Below are 25696 nucleotides of genomic sequence, written 5' to 3'. Positions count from 1 at the left end.
CATTATCCCAGCATTATCCCTGTATAATACTGTATAGGGAAACCTGGCACGGGTAACCTAGGCCTGCCTATATGCTGCTAGAAGGGCAAGTGTGTCTGGTAATACATTCAGGCTATGTCAGCATTTGATACCTCTACATCGCATGCCAAATTTCACATCATAATCCTTCTTATTTGCATATGATTTGCATAAAACTAGTTCTGTCACATTGACTCTAACTCACTGCAAACTAACTACGGCATTCTGTCGTGGAGTCATCTTGTTACTCAATGTAGTCCCCTACAGTGGTACTTACTCAACAGTCACAAGTGAGTGACTCTCAGAAATAAACAGACTGTGTGGGAGATTTCAGTAGCTCGGAAATGAAACTGAAGCGAGAACGAAAGCCACTCTTCAAGCAAATTAAACATATGTGTCGTAACCTAATTCATTTCCTGACCTACAGCAACGTGAATACTGAACTTTATTGAACTGAGGCCTAAATGTGACTATGCTCCATTTTATACACTCAATTGATTAACTTTACAAATTTGATTGAAGACAGCTGCACAAACTGACAATGGGTGTCACTATACATGATGAATGGCCAGGTTAGTGTGTTTGCCTGTAGATTGTGCTGAATATGGTATATTATCCCGTTTCACGAGGTCTGAGCAAGCCTCTAGCACAGGGGCAACTTTTAGTGTGGCTCTGCTCCCATGTCATAAAGTACCTTATGCAATAGAATTAGGGATTGTGTTATGACCTCAAGCTCATTTTTCAAGATAATGACAGTTTGGAAATATGTGGAACAAATTCACTCACAGTACAGTACAGATGCAGTGTAGACATTGACTTCCTATGAGAATTGAACATTACCTATTGTTTTGAATCGACTCACAGCCTTTCTCTCTGACATAGGCGCACACACACCCTTCTGAAAAGGTGTGCATGAACACGCATAAAACTAGCATCTGTACAAAATCCCCAACATCCCCAACACAGAAACAAACAGTAAAGATGTACACACACACACCAGCTCTTCTCGCCTGCCCCATGTGCCAAAACAATCAAATATTTCACCATATGCCACACTTTTACAGTAGCTTTTTAGGTCAGACACACAGACAGATTTTCCAAGCATTTACACTAGTGCAAAAATTAATAATTATTTTAAACAAAAGATTTAAAAAAAAGGTCAGAGAAATAACTTTTCAATTGTTTTCATGTTGTTCCTTTGTATGAACTCACAGGTGCAGTCTTAACACAGGTACAAAGGTTTAGTAAATCTGACCTTTGACCTACTGTGAATCAAATTTCAAAATGTTTGTCGTTTAAAAAAAAAAATACACACAGAGATGAGAAACAATCTGTGTAAATTATTAGCTTGTGAAACCAGTGTATACTGAACAATGCAAGAGCCTTTGAGACATTGAGATTTTAAAAAGTAGCATTTCCTCCAACCAAAACCCATCAGATGAGAATCTCTTGACAAAACTGTAGAAAATGTTTTCAACCACAGAGGTCAGCTTGGAGCTCTTTGTTTCTACGGACCTCAGCGGCATGGATTTCCTGTGATGAAACAAAGTGAAAATTAGAGAAGATGTGCTATAAAATACTGCAATAGAAGGTCATTTACATAGTCACCACCATTGTTCTCTATTCTCTTTTTATTTCCATATTTTAAACAGAAATTTAGTCGCAGGAAGTAGGGGTGTTGAGGGTACTGCAGTAAAAAAATATATTAAAAAAATCCACAAAATTAGTGAACTAGGCTTTTATTACTCCTGTATGAGTGGAGAGAAATACTCCTCAGCGCCCTTCTTTCCTTTGTTCTTCTAACACTGGTTAGAGTTTCAACATCAACTGCCATCAAACAAAAGTGAAGAATGGAGGGATCTGATTGTTTCTGCATTCAGCAATGCTAAATTGTTTCCTTGCCAATTTAAGTTACAGACTGGTCATCCATTTACAGACTGGCGTTCAGGCTAATAATTTCATGCTAATGCATATCCTCCTGTTGCCAGAAAGGCGGCTAGGTCATCACACTCCTCCAGTAAGTATTCACAATGCCCATGTCTATGGCCTTAGTTCTCCTTGTTTTTTCATTACAGTAGACCCCTAAACAAAAGATCACCTCCAATCCTGTTTTTGTTTTGGATACTCTACTCTCTACCCACAAAACACTTTTTCTAAGTTAGGCCATAGCTTTGATTGACAGTCAGTGGGTGTCTTACCTTCTTCCGGAGCCGCTGCTTCAGCGCATTCAGCTGGGCCTCGCGGTTCTCTTTGTTGACCTCCATCTTGTAGTTAAGCTTCTCTTCGGCCATCTTGCTGAAGTTGTTGTTCTCCTCCAGGGCCTTGTGGAGCACCTGTCGCTCGTGCTCCCGCTTCTCAGCTAGCTGCTTCAGCACCAGGGCCTCCTGAGACTGCAGAGAGAGACGAGGGAGAGAGATGGTGAGGGAGAGAAGGAGACAATGATAGTGAAGAGGGAGAAAGAGAGAGGGGCGAGAGGAAAGGGGATAGATGATGAGAGAGATTGTGAAGAGTGAGAAGAATCGAAGGGTGAGAAGAGATGTTGACCCATTCTCTGTCATGCTCTCCATTTACCTTCCTCCTCTCCTCCGCAGCTTCCAGCCTCTTCTGGAGCTCGTCCGGGGAGAGGTCCTTCTTGGGAGCAGAAAGCAGGGGCTGGGGCCTGTCCGGAGAGAGGTCAGCAGGGGCCTTCAGGATGATCTCGAAGGCCTGGCCGGATGCCCGCTTGTTCAGGGACTTCACCTCCATGTCTGTGGAGAACAGCAGGTATTAGGGCAGTAAGGCTGTGGCGGCCAGGACTCAGAATTACTGGCCTGTTTGTACACATTGCTATGGTACTAACACACAGCAGCTTAAAGAGAGAAAGAGTGAAAGATCAAATCAAAATCAAATCAAATTTATTTATATAGCCCTTCGTACATCAGCTGATATCTCAAAGTGCTGTACAGAAACCCAGCCTAAAACCCCAAACAGCAAGCAATGCAGGTGTAGAAGCACGAGAAAGAAAGAGAGAAAGACAGACAGACAGACAGAGAAGGGGCGGGTGGGCGGGCGGGCGGGCGGGCGGGCGGGCAGGCAGGCAGGCAGGCAGGCAGGCAGGCAGACAGACAGGCAGACAGATCATAGAGAGATCATAGAGAGATCATAGAGAGATCATACAGAATTTATATAATCTCTATGGGGCACGGACAAACACAGAGCTCTTCACTACTAACCTCCATATTGGTAGAGGCTGTTGGGGTGTGGTTGTGAGTAGAAGCAGGAGCAGATCAGAGACAGCATGGACATCTCTTTGATCTTGTCGGAGTAGGCTGAAAAACAGGGAGACGAGAAAAGACATCCACGGTTATCCTTACATCTACATTTAAATTGGCATATGTCATTTATTGTGAATGCCACAGTAATTTAGCATTTGCTAAACTGGCTGATATCGTCATGACTAGATAATGTATGCGTGAACAGTCTAATGGTAAAATGGTGAATCAAGGCTGTACTGTACAGTGCATTCGGAAAATATTCAGATCCCTTAACTTTTTCCACATTTGGTTACGCCTTATTCAAAACTGTATTAACAATTTTTTTCCCCTCATCAATCTGCACACAATACTCCATAATGACAAAGCAAAACAAACAAAAAAACACCTTATTTACATAAGTATTCAGACCCTTTGCTATGAGACTCGAAATTGAGCTCAGGTGCATCCTGTTTCCATTGATCATCCTTGAGATGTTTCTAGAACTTGATTGGAGTCCACCTGTGGTAAATTGATTTGACGTGATTTGGAAAGGCACACACCTGTCTATATAAGGTCCCACAGTTGACAGTTCATGTCAGAGCAAAATTAAGCCATGAGGTTGAAGGAATTGTCCGTAGAGCTTCGTCACAGGATTGTATCGAGGCACAGATCTGGGGAAGGGTACAAAAAAATGTCTGCAGCATTGAAGGTCCTTAAAAACACAGTGGCCTCCATCATTCTTAAATGGAAGAAGTTTGGAACCATCAAGACTCTTCCTAGAGCTGGCCGCCGGGCCAAACTGAGCAATCGGGGTGAAGGGCCTTGGTCGGGGAGGTGATCAAGAAAACAATGGTCACTCTGACAGAGCTCCAGAGTCCCTTTGTGGAGATGGTAGAACCTTCCAGAATGAGAAACAAGATTGAACTCTTTGGCCTGAATGCCAAGCATCATGTCTGGAGGAAACCTGGCACCATCCCTACGGTGAAGCATGGTGGTGGCAGCATCATGCTGTGGTGATGTTTTTCAGCGGCAGGGATTGTGAGACTAATCAGGATCGACTGGAAGACTAATCAGGATCGAGTGGGAGAATGGGAGAAACTCCTCAAATACAGGTGTGCCAAGCTTGTAGCGTCATACTCAAAAAGACTTGAGGCTGTAATCGCTGCCAAAGGTGCTTCAACCAAGTAAAGGGCCTGAATACTTATGTAAATGTGATATTTCCTTTTGTAATTCATCATAAATTAGCAAACATTTCTAAAAACCTGTTTTTGCTCTGTTATTTTGGGGTATTGTGTGTAGATTGATGAGGATTTTTTTTTAAATAAAGTTTAGAATAAGGCTTTAACGTAACAAAATGTGGAAAAAGTAAATGGGTCTGATTACTTACCGAATGCTGTATATGCCAGGAGGTATATCATTGATTTAATTATTATTATTTTTTACCCGACTTCCAGTAACGTGAAGTATTCTCAATTATTCATACATATACTTTTATCTTTGGTTTTAACTCCACCCACTGGGACTGTGATGTGTGTGTGTACGTGTGTGTGTGTGTGTGTGATCGTGTGTGTGTGTGTGTGTGTGTGTGATCGTGTGTGTGTGTGCAGGTGGGTTAGGTTCCCTCCACTCTAAATGGAAATGGATGAAGCTTGCCAGAAAAAACGTTTAGCCAAATTACTAAGGAGGCCGTTCAGTCAACTTACTAAGGAGGCCGTTCAGTCAACTTACTAAGGAGGCCGTTCAGTCAACTTACTAAGGAGGCCGTTCAGTCAACTTACTAAGGAGGCCGTGCAGACAAGTTACTAAGGAGGCCGTTCAGTCAACTTACTAAGGAGGCCGTCAGTCAACTTACTAAGGAGGCCGTGCAGACAAGTTACTAAGGAGGCCGTGCAGACAAGTTACTAAGGAGGCCTTTCAGTCAAGTTACTGGGAGCACTGCCACAAAAACAGCCCAAGCTGCCAGTAGCATCTCCACTGAACCCTGTGCCTCGTGTAAATAATATATCATTATAACAAGTGTTTATTTACAACCGCAGAGAATTATATTTTGTTTCACCTCTTGACACCTCTTGCATACACACACACACACACACACACACACACACACACACACACACACACACACACACACACACACACACACACACACACACACACACACACACACACACACACATATCATACGCACTATATACACACACACACAATATCATACACACTATATACACACACACACACACACACACACACACACACACACACACACACACACACACACACACACACACACACACACACACACACACACACACATAACATAACGCACTATACACACACATACACATAGTACTGTAGATACAGTATGTGGTAGTGGTGGAGTAGGGGCCGGAGGGCACACAGTGTGTTGTGAAATCTGTGAATGTAATGTTTTTAAAATTGTATAAAACTGCCTTAATGTTGCTGGACCGGAGGAAGGGTAGCTGATGCCTTGGCAACATCTAATGGGGTTCCACAATAAATACAAATATACATCTTGATGTTCAAGTAAACGTATTGATTCAGCTTTGGGAATGACGCTGACCATGTTGACATTTGGAGTCAGCGGTCGGTTCTGCTCCATTGTCGTCGACAGTAAGTGACAATAGAACTGGTTCATGCTGAAAAAATACTTCCAACTCAACAATGAACATAAAGTAAGTTGTTCAGGCTTTAGTCAACTCCCTTGTCATTTTCATGCCAAATCATGTTTGGGCAGCGATGAAGGATTTGACTGAGGCAGAAACAAACTGCCGCACAGGCTACAAGTTCAATGACGTTAAAGTAATACTTGTATGCCGCAAACCTCCTACTCCCTCTCGACTCACTGTGCTTTGGCTCATGTAATATTTATATAGTGTAGATGAGCAGCAGGGCCCTCACGCAACGCATGTGCCAGGCTTCCCAGGTTAGCAAGGATGGCCTCAACACAACTGAACTTGGCTAGGTTCATCAAGTTCATTTGTCTTTGTAGCAGCGACTTTTAGTATCACAAGCTCTTTCAACAGGGGTTTAAGTTACTTCATAGAAATGACACCCGTATCTGTATAAAATCATGAGAGATCTTCACTGATCTATTACTGACCAGCACAACAAAATAAGGTTAGAGGAGTGTCTAAATGTTCAATATGCCACACACAAAAATATTAGGGTTCCTCAATGGTTCTGGGAAGGGTGATGGTTCTATGTGGAACCATAAGGACTCAAGAACCCTTTGAGCTCTTCAACGGTTCTTTACAGTTCACTAAAGTTTTCTTTGCTCTTTTAAAATGTATGGTAGCTGAAGGATGGGACTAAAAACAAACAAAAGATAACTATTGTAAAATATACTGTGTCCGTAGAATGTATATACAGTAGTATGTATAAGTGCAGTTGTCCATTAGGTGTGGTGGAGTTAGAGGAAAATAATTAAGGAAAATATACACTACCGTTCAAAAGTTTGGGGTCACTTAGAAATGTCCTTGTTTTTAGAAGAAAATTTTAAAAAATTGTCCATTACATTTTTTTATTTTATTTTATTTCACCTTTATTTAACCAGGTAGGCTAGTTGAGAACAAGTTCTCATTTGCAACTGCGACCTGGCCAAGATAAAGCATAGCAGTGTGAACAGACAACACGGAGTTACACATGGAGTAAACAATTAACAAGTCAATAACACAGTAGAAAAAAAAGAGAGTCTATATACATTGTGTGCAAAATAACATCAAATTGATTAGAAATACAGTGTAGACATTGTTAATGTTGTAAATGACTATTGCAGCTGGAAATAGCAGATTTTTTATGGAATATCTACATAGGCGTACATAGGTCCATTATCAGCAACCATCACTCCTGTGTTCCAAGGGCACGTTGTGTTAGCTAATCCAAGTTTATCATTTTAAAAGGCTAATTGATTGTTAGAAAACCCTTTTGTAATTATGTTTAAACAGCTGAAAACTGTTGTTCGGATTAAATAGGCAATACAATTGGCCTTTTTTAGACTAGTTGAGCATCAGCATTTGTGAGTTTGATTACAGGCTCAAATTGGCCAGAAACAAGGAACTGAAACTCGTCAGTCTATTCTTGTTCTGAAAAATGAAGGCTATTCCATGCGAGAAATTGCCAAGAAACTGAAGATCTCGTACAACGCTGTGTACAGTCGTGGCCAAAAGTTTTGAGAATGACACAAATATTAATTTTCACAAAGTCTGAAGCCTCAGTTTGTATGATGACAATTTGCATAAACTCCAGAATGTTATGAAGAGTGATCAGATGAATTGCAATTAATTGCAAAGTCCCTCTTTGCCATGAAAATGAACTGAATCCCCCCCCAAAAAAAATTCCACTGCATTTCAGCCCTGCCACAAAAGGACCAGCTGACATCATATCAGTGATTCTCTCATTAACACAGGTGTGAGTGTTGACGAGGATAAGGCTGGAGATCACTCTGTCATGCTGATTGAGTTCAAATAACAGACTGGAAGCTTCAAAAAGAGTGTGGTGCTTGGAATCATTGTTATTCCTCTGTCAATCATGGTTACCTGCAAGGAAACACGAGCCGTCATCATTGCTTTGCACAAAAAGAGCTTCACGGGCAAGGATATTACTGCCAGTAAGATTGCACCTAAATCAACCATTTATCGGATCATCAAGAACTTCAAGGAGAGGTTAAATTGTTGTGAAGAAGGCTTCAGGGCGCCCAAGAAAGTCCAGCAAGCGCCAGGACCGTCTCCTAAAGTTGATTCAGCTGCGGGATCGGGGCAACACCAGTACAGAGCTTGCTCAGGAATGGCAGCAGGCAGGTGTGAGTGCATCTGCACGCACAGTGAAGCGAAGACTTTTGGAGGATGGCCTGGTGTCAAGAAGGAAAGGAAAGAAGCCACTTCTCTCCAGGAAAAACATCAGGGACAGACTGATATTCTGCAAAAGGTACAGGGATTGGACTGCTGAGGACTGGGGTAAAGTCATTTTCTCTGATGAATCCTCTTTCCGATTGTTTGGGGCATCTGGAAAAAAGCTTGTCCGGAGAAGACAAGGTGAGCGCTACCATCAGTCCTGTGTCATGCCAACAGTAAAGCATCCTGAGACCATTCATGTGTGGGGTTGCTTCTCAGCCAAGGGAGTGGGCTCACTCACAGTTTTGCCTAAGAACACAGCCATGAATAAAGAATGGTACCAACACATCCTCCGAGAGAAACTTCTCCCAACCATCCAGGAACAGTTTGGTGATGAACAATGCCTTTTCCAGCATGAGGCAAAAGTGATAACTAAGTGGCTCGGGGAATAAAACATTGATATTTTGGGTCCATGGGCAGGAAACTCCCCAGACCTTAATCCCATTGAGAACTTGTGGTCAATCCTCAAGAGGCAGGGGGACAAACAAAAACCCACACATTCTGACAAACTCCAAGCATTGATTATGCAAGAGTGGGCTGCCATCAGTCAGGATGTGGCCCAGAAGTTAATTGACAGCATGCCAGGGCAGATTGCAGAGGTCTTGAAAAATAAGGGTCAACACTGCAAATATTGACTCTTTGCATCAACTTCATGTAATTGTCAATAAAAGCCTTTGACACTTATGAAATACTTGTAATTATACTTCAGTATTCCATAGTAACATCTGACAAAAATATCTAAAGACACATGTCATTGTCAAAACTTTTGGCCACTACTGTACTACTCCCTTCACAGAACAACGCAACTTGTGAATTAACACAATAATAACACCAATGGAATTTTAACAATGTAAAATGGCTGACTAGAATAAAAAAAAAGAACTGTATGATTCTTCAAAAGGATCCACAAAGAACCTATCAGATTGAGAAAGGTCTGTTATATAACCTGGGGCGGCAGCGTAGCCTAGTGGTTAGAGCGTTGGACTAGTAACCAAAAGGTTGCAAGTTTGAATCCCCGAGCTGAATCTGTCATTCTGCCCCTGAACAAGGCAGTTAACCCACTGTTCCTAGGCCGTGATTGAAAATAAACAATTTGTTCTTAACTGACTTGCCTAGTTAAATAAAGGTATAAAAAAATATATAAAAAAACATTCTCTATAAAGGTTCTATAAAGAACCCCAAAAAGTGTTCTATATAGCCCCAATCAGGGTTGTAACCATAGTAGAACCCCTTTTTGGTGCTTTATAAAATCTTATTTAATGGTTCATTATAGAACCTTAGGAAAGTTTTACATTTTTTTATAGCACCATACAGGTTCCATTTAGAACCTTATGAGCATGGTTCTTTATAGAGCTTTTTAAAAAGGGTTCTATATAGCACCAAAAAAAAGTTAAACAATGTTTATAAGCTAAATAACCCCTATCTGGTACTGTTTAGAACCATTATTTTTATGTATACAACACAGTGTTAGATCTGGACATACTGGTAGGCCCACAACTGACACAAACGTTAGCTTTTCTCTGACATGAGTCATGACGCTGTATGAACAGCACATCTTATCTGAATGTACAACAAACACTATGCTAATGAAACCAGCTTCTAGCGTTTATATCACCTTTATAGAGGTAATTGTTATGCATGTGTATTACTCTTTTCCTCTCCCCAAAATATCACTTTATCCAAATGAATCATATCTAAACAATCTAAAATACCGCAAAGATCCAGTCATTGTGTTGGTATGTAGCCTGCCTTGGGAGGGGGAAGCCACAGAGATTTCCTCATATCAAAATAATGTTGTGAAAATATGCAGAGTGCATCCTCATTGTTTGACTTTTTTGTTGTTGTTAGGTGTTGGACACAGTCAGGCAGCAGTCATAGAGAAATGTTAGGATGACACAATGAACCTTATAATCAAATCCAGGCAGGTGTTATCTAGCAGGAGTCCAAAGGAACAGTCTTCCTGCTTTAAGAAACCGTATACTTAGATGAATGTACTTTTTTATCATTGAATGCATGTTCGTAAATTCTCACAGACACCCCAGGTAATTTAATAGAGGCGGATGTAATCAGACAATGGCACACACAGGCACCGTTTCCCGGGCGACACAGTATGTGGGTCAGTGGGTTCGTGCTGTGCCGAGTTGAAAGCATTGTCACTGCGGGTAGATGTCTGATGGGTGTGGGCGGCAGCAAGGCACTCTGGAAATCGCAGTCTTAGCTAGGCAGAGTGCAAACCCAACCCAACCCTCCCTTTCTCTCCACTCACTGCAGCAGGAGTACTCAAATCAGCAGCTCAGAGACGGGAGGGTGTGTGTGTGCATTCGAGTGAGTGAGAGAGCTAGAGCGAGAGAGAGGGAGAGCGAGAGAGAGAGCTAGATAGAGAGAGAGTGGAGGGGTAGCTTGTGTGTCTGTGAGTTCAGTGCTCCTAAAAATTTCTACAATCACAGTGTGCTGCCAAGATGGCATCTCTGGCTGCTAGGCAGGGAACAGGTTCTCTATATCAGCTAGAGGAGGCCATGTCTGAAGCAGCAGGCATAGACAGAACACCCTGAGGCTGTGGTCTACCTCTAGTACTGTGCCCCAACAATAACACCTGGCTATCGGGCTATTCAAGGGCCTCTTTTCACTGACGAATCTATTTATCAGTTTCTTCATTCTGATTCGTCATTCATTATTCAAATCATACCACATACAAGTCAAATCAAATCAAATGTTATTTGTCACATGCGCCGAATACAACAGGTATCACCTTACAGTGAAATGCAAGAAAAAAATAACAATAGGGAGGCTTTATACAGGGGGTGCCGGTACATAGTCAATGTGCTGGGCCACCAGTTAGTTGAGGTAATTGAGGTAATATGTACATGTAGGTAGAGTTAAAGTGACTATGCATAGATAATAAACTGAGAATAGCAGTAGTGTGTCAAGTATTGTCATTACATGGTTCATTTATTTATTTATTTATTTTATTTAACCTTTTATTTAACTAGGCAAGTCAGTTAAGAACAAATTCTTATTTTCAATGACGGCCTAGGAACAGTGGGTTAACTGCCTGTTCAGGGGCAGAACGGCAGATTTGTACCTTGTCAGCTCGGGGATTTGAACTTGCAACCTTTCGGTTACTAGTCCAACGCTCTCCCAAGTACTACTTGAATTAAGCACTGTATATATATATATGTACTCTCTGTCCATGGCCACTATTCAAACAATCCACACTGTGCCCTAATCTAACCCTAACTCAAATCCTGCTTTGGGCCCCAAATAGCTTGAGCCGTCCGTGAAAATGCAGACTTTTCTATGTTTGTTGACGTTTCAGGGTGTTTCTCACAACAATTCTCAATGGGCAATGCACTGTAGTTAACAAATGAAAGTGCGTGGGACAAGAGAGCGGGATAAAGTCCCAAAAGGACCTTGGACAACAATTGTTCAACTCAAGGTGGGATCAACCCTAGACACAACATTCAATCATCATCAATACATACATAAAGCTATTTAGATATACAAATCAAATCAATTTTTATTTGTCACATACACATGGTTAACAGATGTTAATGCGAGTGTAGCGAAATGCTTGTGCTTCTAGTTCCGACCATGCAGTAATATCTAACAAGTAATCTAACCTAACAATTTCACAACAACTACCTTATATACACAAGTGTAAAGGAATGAATAAGAATATGGACATAAAAATATATGAATGAGTGATGGCAGAACGGCATAGGCAAGATGCAGTAGATGGTATAGAGTACAGTATATACATATGAGATGAGCAATGTAGGGTATGTAAATGTTATATAAAGTGGCATTGTTTGAAGTGGCTAGTGATACATTTATTACATCAAGATGGCAAGATGCATTACAGCTAATGGCCTAGTGATGTAATAACAGTGGAGCAGATTGCTAGTTTTATGTTCCTTGCTTACATCACGGATAAAGGGCATCCTCACAGGCACCATCATCAATTATTGACACGCTCGGCTGAGTACGATGCACATTAGACCCACTCAGGAAAAGATGTGTATATGTGTTTGCTTGTGCGTGTGTGTGTGTGTTAGGGTTAATTTTAGGGTTAGAAGCTAGGGTTAGGAGCTAGGGTTAGGAGCTAGGATTAATTTTAGGGTCAGGAGCTAGGGTTAAGTTTAGGGTCAGGAGCTAGGGTTAGGAGCTAGGATTAATTTTAGGGTCAGGAGCTAGGGTTAGGAGCTAGGATTAATTTTAAGGACAGGAGCTAGTGTTAGGAGCTAGGATTAATTTTAAGGTCAGGAGCTAGGGTTAGGAGCTAGGATTAATTTTAAGGACAGGAGCTAGTGTTAGGAGCTAGGATTAATTTTAGGATTAGGGTGTTCTTGCATGTGTGCATGCATACGTGTGGAGAGGGGGTAGCATGCACAAAAATTCTAGAATTGTACCCTAGAATACCAGAGGGCAGCTTCTGACAGGACCAAATGTTCAGTACCTCCACAGAGATGGATCATGGTTTTATCTTCTGTCACGATCGTCGTAAGAAGCGGACCAAAGCGCAGCGTGGTGTGAATGCATCATTTTAATGGATGACGAAAACACAAAGTAAACTGAACAAAACAATAAATGAACAATGACCGTGAAGCTATATACCAAATGTGCTGACACAAGCAACTAACATAGACAATCACCCACAACGACAAAACAGGCTACCTAAATATTGTTCCCAATCAGAGACAATGACTAACACCTGCCTCTGATTGAGAACCATATCAGGCCAAAAACAGAAACAGACAAACTAGACATACAACATAGAATGCCCACTCAGATCACACCCTGACCAAACAAAACATATAAACATACAAAGCAAACTATGGTCAGGGCGTGACAGTACCCCCCCCCCCCCCCCCCCCCCCCCCCCCATAGGGGGAGGGTCTGGGTGGGCATCTGTTCGCGGGGGTCCTCTGGCGCTGGACGTGGACCCCACTCCACCATAGTCTTAGTCTGCTTCTGTGGCCTCCTAGGCCTCTTTAAAGCAGCGACCCTCGCCACCGACATTGGACTGGGGACCCTAGACATGGGTTCCGAATGGACGGGGGATTCCGGCAGCGCCTGGCTGACTGGCGGCTCTGGCAGTTCCTGGCTGGCTGGCGGCTCTGGCAGCTCCTGGCTGGCTGGCGGCTCTGGCAGCTCCTGGCTGGCTGGCGGCTCTGGCAGCTCCTGGCTGGCTGGCGGCTCTGGCAGCTCCTGGCTGGCTGGCGGCTCTGGCAGCTCCTGGCTGGCTGACGGCTCTGGCAGCTCCTGGTTGGCTGACGGCTCTGGCAGCTCCTGGCTGGCTGACGGCTCAGGACAGACTGGTGGCTCTAGTAGCGCTGGACAGACGGGAGACTCTAGCAGCGCTGGACAGACGGGAGACTCTAGCAGCGCTGGACAGACGGGAGACTCTAGCAGCGCTGGACAGACGGGAGACTCTAGCAGCGCTGGACAGACGGGAGCACCTGTAGGCAGAAGACGGAGAGACAGCCTGGTGCGGGGGGCTGCCACCGGAGGGCTGGTGCGTGGAGGTGGCACTGGATAGACCGGACCATGCAGGCGCACTGGAGCTCTTGAGCACCGAGCCTGCCCAACCTTACCTGGTTGCATGCTCCCGGTAGCCAGGCCAGTGCGGCGAGGTGGAATAGCCAGCACTGGGCTGGGCTGTGCTGGCGAACCGGGGACACCATGCACAAGGCTGGCCCAAGGAGACGCACTGGAGACCAGATGCGTAGAGCCAGCTTCATGGCACCTGGCTCGATGCCCACTCTAGCCCGGCCGATACGAGGAGCTGGAATGTACCGCACCGGGCTATGCACCCGCACCGGAGAGCGGTAAGCACGGGGAGTTGGAGCAGGTCTCCTACCTGGCTTCGCCACACTCCCCGTGTGCCATCCCCCCCAATACATTTTTGGGGCTGCCTCTCGGGCTTCCTACCAAGCCGCCGTGCTGACTCCATTCGCCGGTATCCCTCCTCACACTGCTCCAGAGAATCCCAGGCGGGGTCCAGGACTCTCCCTGGGTTGACCGCCCACCTGTCTATCTCCTCCCAAGTAGTGACACAGTCCAGATCTCGCTCCCATGTCCAGAAATCCTGACATCGCTGCTGCTGCTGCTGCCCGTTACCACGCCGCTTGGTCCTTTTGTGGTGGGTGATTCTGTCACGATCGTCGTAAGAAGCAGACCAAATCGCAGCGTGGTGTGAATGCATCATATATTTTTTTTATTTTTTATTTTTGAATTTTACCCCTTTTTCTCCCCAATTTCATGGTATCCAATTGTTGTAGTAGCTACTATCTTGTCTCATCGCTACAACTCCCGTACGGGCTCGGGAGAGACGAAGGTTGAAAGTCATGCGTCCTCCGATACCCAACCAAGCCGCACTGCTTCTTAATTAACACAGCACGCATCCAACCCGGAAGCCAGCCGCACCAATGCGCCGGAGGAAACACCGTGCACCTGGCCACCTTGGCTAGCGCACACTGCGCCCAGCCCGCCACAGGAGTCGCTGGTGCGCGAGACAAGGACACCCCTGCCGACCAAGCCCTCCCTAACCTGGGCGACGCTAGGCCAATTGTGCGTTGCCCCACGGACCTCCCGGTCGCGGCCGGTTACGACAGAGCCTGGGCGCGAACCCAGGGACTCTGATGGCACAGCTGCTGCTGCAGTACAGCGCCCTTAACCACTGCGCCACCCGGGAGGCCTAATGCATCATTTTAATGGATGACGAAAACAAGAAGTAAACTGAACAAAACAAGAAATGAACAACAACCGTGAAGCTATATACCAAATGTGCTGACACAGGCAACTAACATAAGACAATCACCCACAACCCACAATGACAAAACAGGCTACCTGAAAATATGGTTCCCAATCAGAGACAATGACTAACACCTGCCTCTGATTGAGAACCATATCAGGCCAAACACAGAAACAGACAAACTAGACATACAACATAGAATGCCCACTCAGATCACACCCTGACCAAACACAACATACAAAGCAAACTATGGTCAGGGCGTGACATCTTCATACATCAGTCCCTGTGGTCAGCTATCTATGAAACGGAGTGGAGAAACATCATGGCTCTATGGCTGAAAAATGACCCCTCTCTAGACAGGTAAAAACCTTGGACTGATACAGCCATATTATTACCTCTGAGCTGTATATTGTATATAAGCTGTATATTGTTACCTCTGTGAGCTCTATTAAAACAGAACTAAGCTGTATATTGTTACCTCTGTGAGCTCTATTAAAACAGAACTAAGCTGTATATATTGTTACCTCTGTGAGCTCTATTAAAACAGAACTAAGCTGTATATATTGTTACCTCTGTGAGCTCAATTAAAACAGAACTAAGCTGTATATATTGTTACCTCTGTGAGCTCTATTAAAACAGAACTAAGCTGTATATATTGTTACCTCTGTGAGCTCTATTAAAACAGAACTAAGCTGTATATATTGTTACCTCTGTGAGCTCTATTAAAACAGAACTAAGCTGTATATATTGTTACCTCTGTGAGCTCTATTAAAACAGATCTGAGCTGCAGAGGACATAGTGGTGAATCATATCCAGCCTCTCAGCCCCAGGCCGAAAACATGTAATTTCACTGCAGATTGCCCATCTGCAGCCTTCACTGTATATTACAAAGAGTGAGAGAGAGAGAGAGAGAGAGACTAAACAGACTACACCTGTCTCTCTCTCTCTCTCTCTCTCAATGATGAGCTGAGATGCCTATGGATCTATGACATACTGTATATTGTTATGTACCTAATGTGAAAAAGGAGGACTTGAAAACTAAACCTCTTTGGAAAAAACTGAACGCCTAACGAGACACCTACTGTGTGAGCTGTAAGTCATTATTCCCCGAAAATACTTCAAAATGGCCGCCTTGTATACCAGGTCATTTTCAGGGTGCTGACTAGGTTGACCAGAATTTACCATGACCAGAATTTACTTTTTAGGAGGTTAAGAGAACGTACTCAGCAGGTTAGGAGAATTAACGTAGCAGGTTAGGAGACTGGGGTTAAGGTTAGGAAAAGGGTTAGTGTGTTACACGGAGTGGAACAGAGAAACCCAAGAGCAGACTCAGACGAGGAGACTGGGATGAAGTAACCAAGGTATTTATTGAAACACAGGGGGAAGATGGAGTGCAGGCCAGGGGAAGCTCAGGCGGGTTGCAGGAAACCAGGTTGGCTGAGGCTGGAGGGGGAGGGGTTGGGACAGGGTAAGCAGGTCCGGAGGGGAATCCATATGGGACTGGATACAGGGACCAAAGTAGCGGGGCAGGACTGTAGCGGAGAGGAAAACCGTGTCAGGCAAGGAAAACAGGCACAACAGGATAACAGGATCTAAATAGTAACAAACGGCTAGAAACTTAGACTGACTGAGCAGAGATTACGATCTGGCAGTGTGGAAGTGGCAGGACTAAGTATTTGTAGAGGTCTTGATTATGGAACAGGTTGCAGCTGGTGGGGATCTGCTGTGACTCCAGCACACCTGTCTCCGCCCACACAATCACACACACACAGAGAGAGAGGGAGAGAGTACTGGGGGAGTGGTGGCAGGTCAAGGAGACACAGGATGAGCAGTAGAGGGTGTGGCAGGAGCAGATATAACATAGGGTTTGTATTTGTATTTATTATGGATCTCCATTAGTTCCTGCCAAGGCAGTAGCTGCTCTTCCAGGGGTCCAGTGAAATTAAGGCAGTCATACAATTTTAATTGCATTAGCTAAGCTGCTCTCCTAACCTGCCACGAAAAGTCCCTTCCGGCCGTTGCTGCACTCTATCTAATCACAACCCATTTTCAGGTTGAAAATATAACTGACATATTTCAAGGCCTGTTTAGGAGATTAAGGAAATGTTTCAGTGATTCATTTTCAGAATGTGAACTCTTGTCTTGCTCGACAATCTGGGCATAAATTAGACACATTCACATGCATCTCTTTTCTCCTATAGTCTTTCCTTTTGACTCCCTACTGTGTGATAGAGATGTGTTTAACCAGTAGCATATAACAATCTGTGTGTTTGAGAACAGGTTCAAACCACAAAAAGAGTATCTCTAGCTGAATGATCAGTGCTAGGCCACTAGGGCCATAGGCTATGAGCAAATGCATAATTCACTGGGTTTCTGCAAATAAATGTTTTAGCGATTTTTGGGGATTTACGTTGATCAAACGCTTCAATTTCATAAACGGATACTATGAACGTCCTATTAACATGATTTAAAATGTATATTTACCATGGTTTTAGCTAAAAGATCACTAATGTGAACGTACAGTATACTAGCCTCGTACAACCACCCTGAAGCTTTGAGAGCACAGCGGTTAGGATAACACCATACTCCCACAAAATACATTATTGACTGACAGGATATTGTTATGTAAACGGTTACTTGAGACATTCTTTTGACACTGTAACAACAGTAATGACAAGAAAGGATGATAATCCACATTGCCATAAAATGTTTACTACTTTTTCCCGTGCTGTATATATACTTCATCAGTAATACCTGTGCAGAGAACTGTTATTCTTTGATGAAAAAGTGGTGAAATTAGTATGGTTGTTAATCTGCCTGACTTTTAGCTGGATGCATGGGGAATGATGCTTCCAGATCCTATAGCTGTTGTCAATGAGGTGCCTATTGTCTTTTTCCTCAATCAAGCGTGGAGCTAATTATACTGTAGGTCAATGTTCAGACAGAGATGAGACTAATCTGTGTGAACAGATGAATGGAAGGACAAGACCTAAAGAAGCTGCACAGAGCATGGAACACTGAGTTAGCGCTGGTTAATATCCCTCGTGTTAATTCGGTGGCCCATAGGGGTTGCAATAGACCATCAATAGTTAAGGAAAATGTTTGTATTTTAAATATAAGGTTGCAAATTACAATTCATAATAACAGAAATGTTGGATTTAACTTTTAGGGCTGAAAATGTATATGACATCCAACTGAACTGACATCCTATGTACATGTCTAATTGGATGGGGTAATCATGTCAGAGATCACTGCAAATTACCCACATGACAACTTAAACCATTAGGCCTTTCAAAGACAATTCATTCACTATCATATTCAACACACTTTAAAATGCCCCCCCCCCCCCCTCTCCCCCCCCTACACACACACACACACACACACACACACACACACACAAAAGTGAAATGTCATGATCATGAACGCCATTAAAGAAGGGATTAGCAAATAAAGGTCAGTATCAAACTATATCAAATCAGATGAATTCAATATAATATTTTGTATCCGATACTGTACCATAGTTTTGTCAGAGGTTTACACCCCTGGTGATTCCTATATAATGAACTGTATAGGACCTAGAATTTGAACTGTATAATCTGCTGCGTGCACTGCAAGACGCAATGTGAGATTCCTTTTTTCAGATCTGCGTCATCAAGCCGGCATTTTACCAGCAGGCACACCTTGGCTGTGTCACAAATGGCCCCTCAATTCCCCCTGGGGCCCTAGTCAAAGGTAGTGCATTACATAAGGAATAAGGTACCAATTGAGACGCAGCCCTTGGTATGACTAGATGTAAATCCCTGAGAACTCTAATCACAAATGGAAACCATCTGATCCCCTGAAATAATCCACACAAAGTCATTTTAGAGAAACATACTCAGTTTCAACATACGACCGTTAGAAGCACTCAAATGAAACAAATGCGAAACCTAGATTTTGATGTGGCCAGACATTAGATCAAACAAAACATGCTCTGAAGATCTATTTTACATGTAAAAAAAAAAAAAAAGACATATAAAATGAAGAAGCTATTTGAGCAATCAAAATACACCCCAACCATCAGCGCATCTCCCATAACATCTAGATATTCCATCTAAAACATACAACAGAAGGATTTTATCTGATAAATACATATCCCCCCCCCCCTTTTATAAACGATAGGTTGTAACATATGCCTTACCTGATACAGTGCTGGACATGGTTGCTGGAGATGGAGGCGAGAGCAGGATGTTGCCTGATAGAGGAGAAGAGAGAATGTGAGCGAGGAGGAGGAGAAGGAGAGACAGAGGGCTGAGTGTATATATCTGCCCACGAGTGGCGCAGTGCACAAGCTTTTCTGCGTGGCTGCGTTAACATTGTGCAGCCGGTTCAGCACTAGGGGCTGCTGCAACCTGCCGGGGGGGGGGGGCACATACCATACCCTGTTCAAAGGCACATACAGTAAATATTTTGTCTTGCCCATTCCCCCACTGAATGGCACACATACACAATCCACGTCTCCTCCGCTTCATCTACAGTGATTTAAGTGGATTTATCTCTGACATGGGGCGACGCACCTGACCAGGTCGCCAGGTGTACGGTGTTTCCTCCGACACATCCGGGTTGGATGTACATTGTGTCAAGAAGCAGTGTGGCTTGGTTGGGTTGTGTTTCGGAGGACGCGTGGCTCTCAACCTTCGCCTCTCCCGAGTCCGTACAGCAGTTGCAGCGATGAGACAAGATTGTAACTACCAATTGGAAACCATGAAATTGGGGAGAAAAAAACGGGTAATAAAAAATAAGATGGGTGACACCTGGAGGGGGGTGGAGACAGTCACAAGTGAAAAGTGAAAAGGTTACTTAGAAAGTCCTTAACCAATGCAGTTTTTAGAAAAATACCTAAAAGAACAAGAAATAAAAGTAACAAATAATTTTAGAGCTGCAGTAAAATAACAATAGCGAGGCTATATACAGGGGCTACTAGTACAGAGTCAATGTGCGGGGGCACCGGTTAATCGAGGTACATGTAGGTAGAGTTATTAGAGTGACAATGTATAGATAATAACATAGAGCAGCAGCAGTGTGAAAGAGGGGGGGGGGGGGGGGGGGGGGGGGGTCTGGGTAGCCATAGTCTGGGTAGCCATTTGATTAGAGTGTCATGGCTTAGGGGAAGAAGCTGTTTAGAAGCCTCTTGGACCTAGATGTGCTCCAATACCGCTTGCTGAAACAAAAGAGTATGTTGGCGCTAGAGCATTTGTATGATTGATGCCAGCAAGCATTTGGCCTCCCTGAATAAAAATATATCAGAGTTAGCCAAACAGGAGAGGCCAGTTTGGATTTGGCTTCACACCAATGAAATCACATTATAAGCAAAACATCATCACTGTCAGAAAAACGTGTCGGACACTCGTCGGATGTGGCAGGGTTTGCAAACTATTACAGACTACAAAGGGAGGCACAGCCGTGAGCTGACCAGTGACGCAAGCCTACCAGACTATTTAAATTACTTCTATGCTCGCTTCGAGGCAAGCAACACTGAAGCATGCATGAGAGTATCAGCTGTTCCAGAAGACTGTGACCACACGCTCCGTAGCCGATGTGAGTAAGATCTTTAAACAGGTCAACATTCACAAGGCCGCAGGGCCAGACGGATTACCAGGATGTGTACTCGAGCATGCGCTGACAAACTGGAAAGTGTCTTCACTGACATTTTCAACCTGTCTGTAATATCAACATGTTTCAAGCAGACCACCATAGTCCCTGTGCCCAAGAACACTAAGGCAACCTGCCTAAATGACTACTGACTCACAGCACTCACGTCTGTAGCCATGAAGTGCTTTGAAAGGCTGGTCATGGCTCACATCAACACCATTATGCCAGAAACCCTAGACCCACTCCAATTTGCATACCGCCCCAACAGATCCACAGATGATGCAATCTCTATTGCACTCCACACTGCCCTTTCCCACCTGGACAAAAGGAACATCTATGTGAGAATGCTATTCATTGACTACAGCTCAGCATTCAACACCATAGTGTCCTCAAAGCTTATAACTAAGTAAAGACCCTGGGACTAAACACCTCCCTCTGCAACTGGATCTTGGACTTCCTGATGGGCCGCCCCCCAGATGGTAAGGGTAGGTAGCAACACATCCGCGACGCTGATCCTCAACACGGGGGCCCCTCAGGGGTGATTGCTCAGTCACCTCCTGTACTCCCTGTACACTCATGACTGCATGGCCAGGCTCGACTCCAACACCATCATTAAGTTTGCCGACAACACAACAGTGGTAAGCCTGATCACCGACAACGATGAGACAGCCAATAGGGAGGAAGTCAGAGACCTGGCCATGTGATGCCAGGATAACAACCTCTCCCTCAACGTGATCAAGACAAAGGAGATGATTGTGGACTACAGGAAAAGGAGGACCGAGCACTCCCCCATTCTCATTAACAGGGCTGTAGTGGAGCAGGTTGAGAGCTTCAAGTTCCTTGGTGTCCACATCCCTAACAAACTAACATGGTCCAAACACATCAAGACAGTTGTGTAGAGGGCACGACAAAGCCTATTCCCCCTCAGGAGACTGAAAAGATTTGCTATGAGACCTCAGATCCTCAAAAAGTTATACAGCTGCACCATCGAGAGCATTCTGACTTGCATCACTGCCTGGTATGGCAACTGCTCGGCCTACGGCCGCAAGGCACTACAGAGGGTACTGCGTACGGCCCAGTATGTCACTGGAGCCAAGCTTCCTGCCATCCAGGACCTCTATACCAGGCAGTCAGAGGAAGGCCCTAAAAATGGTCAAAGACTCCAGCCACCCTAGTCATAGACTGTTCTCTCTGCTACCGGCAAGCGGTACTGGAGCGCCAAGTCTAGGTCCAAGAGGCATCTTAACAGCTTCTACCCCCAATGAGACTCCTGAACAGCTAATCAAATGGCTACCCAGACTATTTGCATCCCCCCCCCCCCCCCCTTTTACTCGGCTGCTACTCTCTGTTTGTTATCTATGCATAGTCACTTTAACTCTACCTACAGTACATGTACATATTACCGAAATTATCTCGACTAACCTGTAACCCCGCACATTGACTCTGCACCGGTAGCCCCTGTATATAGCCTCGCTACTGTTACTTTACGGCTGTCTTTATCTATTTCTTATTTTTTACTCATCTATTTTTTATTAACACTTATTTTTTCTTAAAACTGCATTGTTGTTTAAGGGCTTTTCGCTGTAAGGTCTACAACTGTTGTATTTGGCACATGTGCGATTTGATTTGATTTGATTTGATTTGACATTTACAAATTGCAAGTGTAGAGGAGTACTACTTCAAGCAGTTATTTAACCATGTTATGGTGTGCTATTGGTTTACCAGTTGAGGTGAGGAAACCACGATGTTGCCACAGGGTTCCAAATATGCTACAGACACCAAAAGCGTACTGAGAGTCAGCATACACTGTGAGGGATTTTCCCTTTTCCCAACACACATGCGCTTGTAAGAGCAAAAAGCTCTGCTGCCTGTGCAGAGAAGTGGGAGGGCAGTCTAGCTGCCTCCTCAATACTGCGGGGTGTACACACAATATAAGATGCAACTGGATCACCTGAAGAAGAACGTTAAGCACAACCATCCACAAAATAGATTGAATCACTGCTAGGAATTGGCCCATCTTGGAGATCAGGACGTGGTTTACAAAAGAGGTCAACCACCTCACTGCAGTCATGTGCATCACCGTCAGACTGTGTGGGGAGTAAGATTGCAGGGTTTAAGACAGTGCAGAGTTTCAGAGTAACTTGGGGCTTTGTTAACAACACGTTCTTCCAATGTAACAGCCTTGCGGGGGTGAGTTGTTCTGTCCTTTCCTGTGAGATAAGGAAGAATACAGAATGAAGCACATGAACAGTCATTGGCCGCATAGCTACAATGTCAGCACAGGCCAACACTGCCTCCGTTGCTGCCGCCACAGAGCGGAGGCAGGGGAGCAGTGTGGAAACGTTTCCAGTAGAAACCAACAGGTCTCATCTTACCACAGTTTGTGTCAGTACCGATTACATAAACCCATTATTTTCTGAAACGAACAAATGGAAAGGTTTGGAGTGATCAGATAACCCCAAACAAGGTGACAACGGGAGTGCCCGTTTAAGCCGAATTAGCGCTTTTTCACCATCTTTAGTGCACTCAAACTGATCCCCATGGCCAAGGGTTTCAAATGAATGAGATCAGAGAGAATTTTGACAATTTCAGAGTAATCAATTAACCACACTCTACAATAGCCTGTCATTCCCAGCAGTGACAACATCTGTTATTTTGTACTTGGTTTAGGAACCCTGTCCGTAGCCAGACTCCTGCCCCCTGGTGTAATCACATGGCCTAAATACTTAACAGTTTGTTGGACACATTGACATTTTTTTTTTTTTTTTCAGGCCTTGTGGCCATTATTAGCTAGGAAATTTTAGCAGTGCAACAGTATCAATTTATGATTATTTGTCAGGAGAGCAAAGGAGGAGTTCGTCAATGTACTGAACAAGAGTGCTCCCTTTAGGGTGCACAAATGGCAGCAAGTTGGCGCTCATTGTGGAGGGGCTTGCAACGTAACCTTGGGGAAGAACCGCCCACTGATAGCGCTGTCTTTGAAAAGAAAACACAAACTAGTACTGAGAATCTGGTTGCACAGGAATGCTAAAAAAAGGTATTAGCCAAATCAACAACAACAAATCAACAACAACAAATCAACAACTGTAAACCAATTTGAACCTGGCGGGACAGAAGAAAGGATAGTGGCTGGACTGGGGCCCTGGCGTACACTACATCGTTAACAGCTCTAAAATCTTGTACCATTCTCCATTCACCAGATGCTTTTCTAACAGGTCAAATTGGTGTGTTGCAAGGTGATGACGTACAGGTGACAACAGCCCTCCTGCTCAGAAGAGAGGTCAGGATTTTGCCAATGCCTACTTATGCAAGGGGTACTACGCTGTGTGGGGTCAATATGTGCTTTTAGGAGAGACTGTCACAGGCGTTGCTCCTCTCATCTTCCCTATGTCATATTCATCCTTTGCCCATAAACAGTCCGGAACCTGAGACAACAGTGCGCTGTCAGGGGCTGGTTAGGTGCAAGGGGAACAGGAACTTTATTGTCCCATCTGTGCACTGCGTGCGTGCCCCAACCACAGAGGAGAATTCTCTCCCATCTGGCTGAGCCTCCCAATGCATTGCCAACCTCAAGCCCCTCACCCATGTACCGAATTCTTCCCATTTGGTATCCTTTATCTTGGAGATAGAGATACGGGGAACTGATTTGGGGCACAGAGAAAAACTGTTGCAGTTCAATGGTTACATCAGCTACCACACCCAAAGTTCCTTCATATAAATAACATATTTTCAACTCTTCCTGCTCTTTCTCATAATAGCAAAGCGATTCAAACAAATGGCCCTTCGACCATGGCTAAATTTGGCAGTGCAGTGTAAGTGTTCCCACTTAGTTTGGCCTGGTCGAGCAAATGCATTCAGTGGGTCAAAGGGGTCAGGAAAGTCCCATGAATAATACCAATGAATAATACCGATGCTTGGAGTTACAACCAGGTCCTCCTCACTGCAAGAAATGCTAACTCCTAATTTACACAATAGGTCTCTTCCCATTAGATATACATGGCAGGTAGGACAATAAACAAAAGTTTTATCACCAAGTTTGACCAAGAGAGGTTTAGTAAGGTTCTCTACCATTGGATTGCCAGATGCCCCAATGGTCTTTATTACATATTTTGACATCAGAACTTTTAAATTGTTACATTTAGATCAAATAGAAATGGTTGGCCCTGAATCGATCAGGAAGGAAATATTCACACCGCCCACACACACATTCCTATTAGGTGAATCTGCACTGTGGCATTGTTGTCTGTCTTTTCCTTCTACTTCCTCCTCATCCTACCTCGAGTTTCCCCCTCTACCCTGCGGGTTAGATGCTGTCACATGTGGTGGTGATGGATAGCAGGTATCATTGTCCTCAGCTTCATCATAACCACCCATAGCACCCCTGTTCTAGGGGCAATTTCTTGAAATGTGGCCAGGCTGTTGACAGTTATAACACCTCCATGGCCCTCTTCCTCCTTCACCTTTTCCTCCTCCACGGCCCCTTCCTTTTCTTGCTCTTCCAGCCCCCCTTCCTCTTCCTTTGTCTCCCAAGTTCCCTATGTTCCCTTCCTCATAAAACATCAGCTGGGCACTTGCCAGTTTCTTCTGTTGTTCCTCCCTTCCTGCAGCTTGTGTACAGCATGAGGCCAGACTGTAGTCTGGGGATGAGATTATGGTGGAAAACTGGGTCCACCATTGTGCCCCTCTATGAGGGGGAGGGGGAAGATCCTTCATGATGTCCATCCTTTCTCCAATTTCCCAATTCCGCTGGACTAGGATGGTTGGAGCGGCGTTCGCCTCATGACCCGCCAATGGATGTGGTATTTGAGAGGAAACAGTGCGGCAGAGGTTGGTGTGAAAACAGGAGGGGGAGGGGTTGTAAATCTGGATAGAGTTCACAAGTCATTTCGGTGACTAGTCGCTCGGGGGGCTTAGGGTCTTGGCGGGGGCGGTCCTGAGGTGTCGGAATTCTACTCTGGAACTCAAGTGTGTATGGTGGTCAGAGGTGTGTATTTTTCTTCTTGGTCTTCCTCAGATTCTCCTCCGTCTGCCCCCACTCCTGCTGCTGGGGGTCCATGTTGTGGAGGTGGTAGCTGTTGTTGAGGTGGGGAAGCGTAGGGTGTTGGACGATATTGATACAGTTCTTATTTACGTATGTTCCTACTTGCTTT

The 25696-nt window shown here is 44.4% G+C and overlaps 1 protein-coding gene across 1 annotated transcript; it reads right to left on the bottom strand.

Moving 5' to 3' along the window:
- Positions 1 to 446: 446 nt before the first annotated feature.
- On the bottom strand, positions 447 to 25069 carry LOC139413841 (stathmin-3-like). The gene is made up of 7 exons (XM_071161635.1): positions 24823 to 25069; positions 19472 to 19642; positions 19096 to 19149; positions 3231 to 3326; positions 2590 to 2765; positions 2217 to 2408; positions 447 to 1551 (listed from the first exon to the last, which is right to left on the bottom strand). The coding sequence occupies exons 2-7, from the start codon at positions 19527 to 19529 to the stop codon at positions 1492 to 1494; spliced, it is 636 nt and encodes a 211-aa protein (XP_071017736.1). The 5' UTR covers positions 19530 to 19642; positions 24823 to 25069; the 3' UTR covers positions 447 to 1491.
- Between the last annotated feature and the right edge of the window lie 627 nt (positions 25070 to 25696).

This window comes from Oncorhynchus clarkii, chromosome 7 (genome assembly GCF_045791955.1).
Source record: "Oncorhynchus clarkii lewisi isolate Uvic-CL-2024 chromosome 7, UVic_Ocla_1.0, whole genome shotgun sequence".
NCBI classification, from domain to species: Eukaryota; Metazoa; Chordata; class Actinopteri; order Salmoniformes; family Salmonidae; genus Oncorhynchus; species Oncorhynchus clarkii.
Note: the sequence above shows the minus strand (reverse complement) of the source record. Positions and strands in the feature narration are given on the sequence as shown.

What these genes read in the sequence shown, in the direction of transcription:
- LOC139413841 (XM_071161635.1), bottom strand. Translation starts at nt 19,529, where the DNA reads ATGTACATCCAACCCGGATGTGTCGGAGGAAACACCGTACACCTGGCG. An exon ending in CATGTCCAGCACTGTATCAG is followed by an intron (nt 3,327 to 19,095) that starts GTAAGGCATATG and finishes CCTGTTTTTCAG; the next exon opens with CCTACTCCGACAAGATCAAA. An exon ending in CAGCCTCTACCAATATGGAG is followed by an intron (nt 2,766 to 3,230) that starts GTTAGTAGTGAA and finishes TGTTCTCCACAG; the next exon opens with ACATGGAGGTGAAGTCCCTG.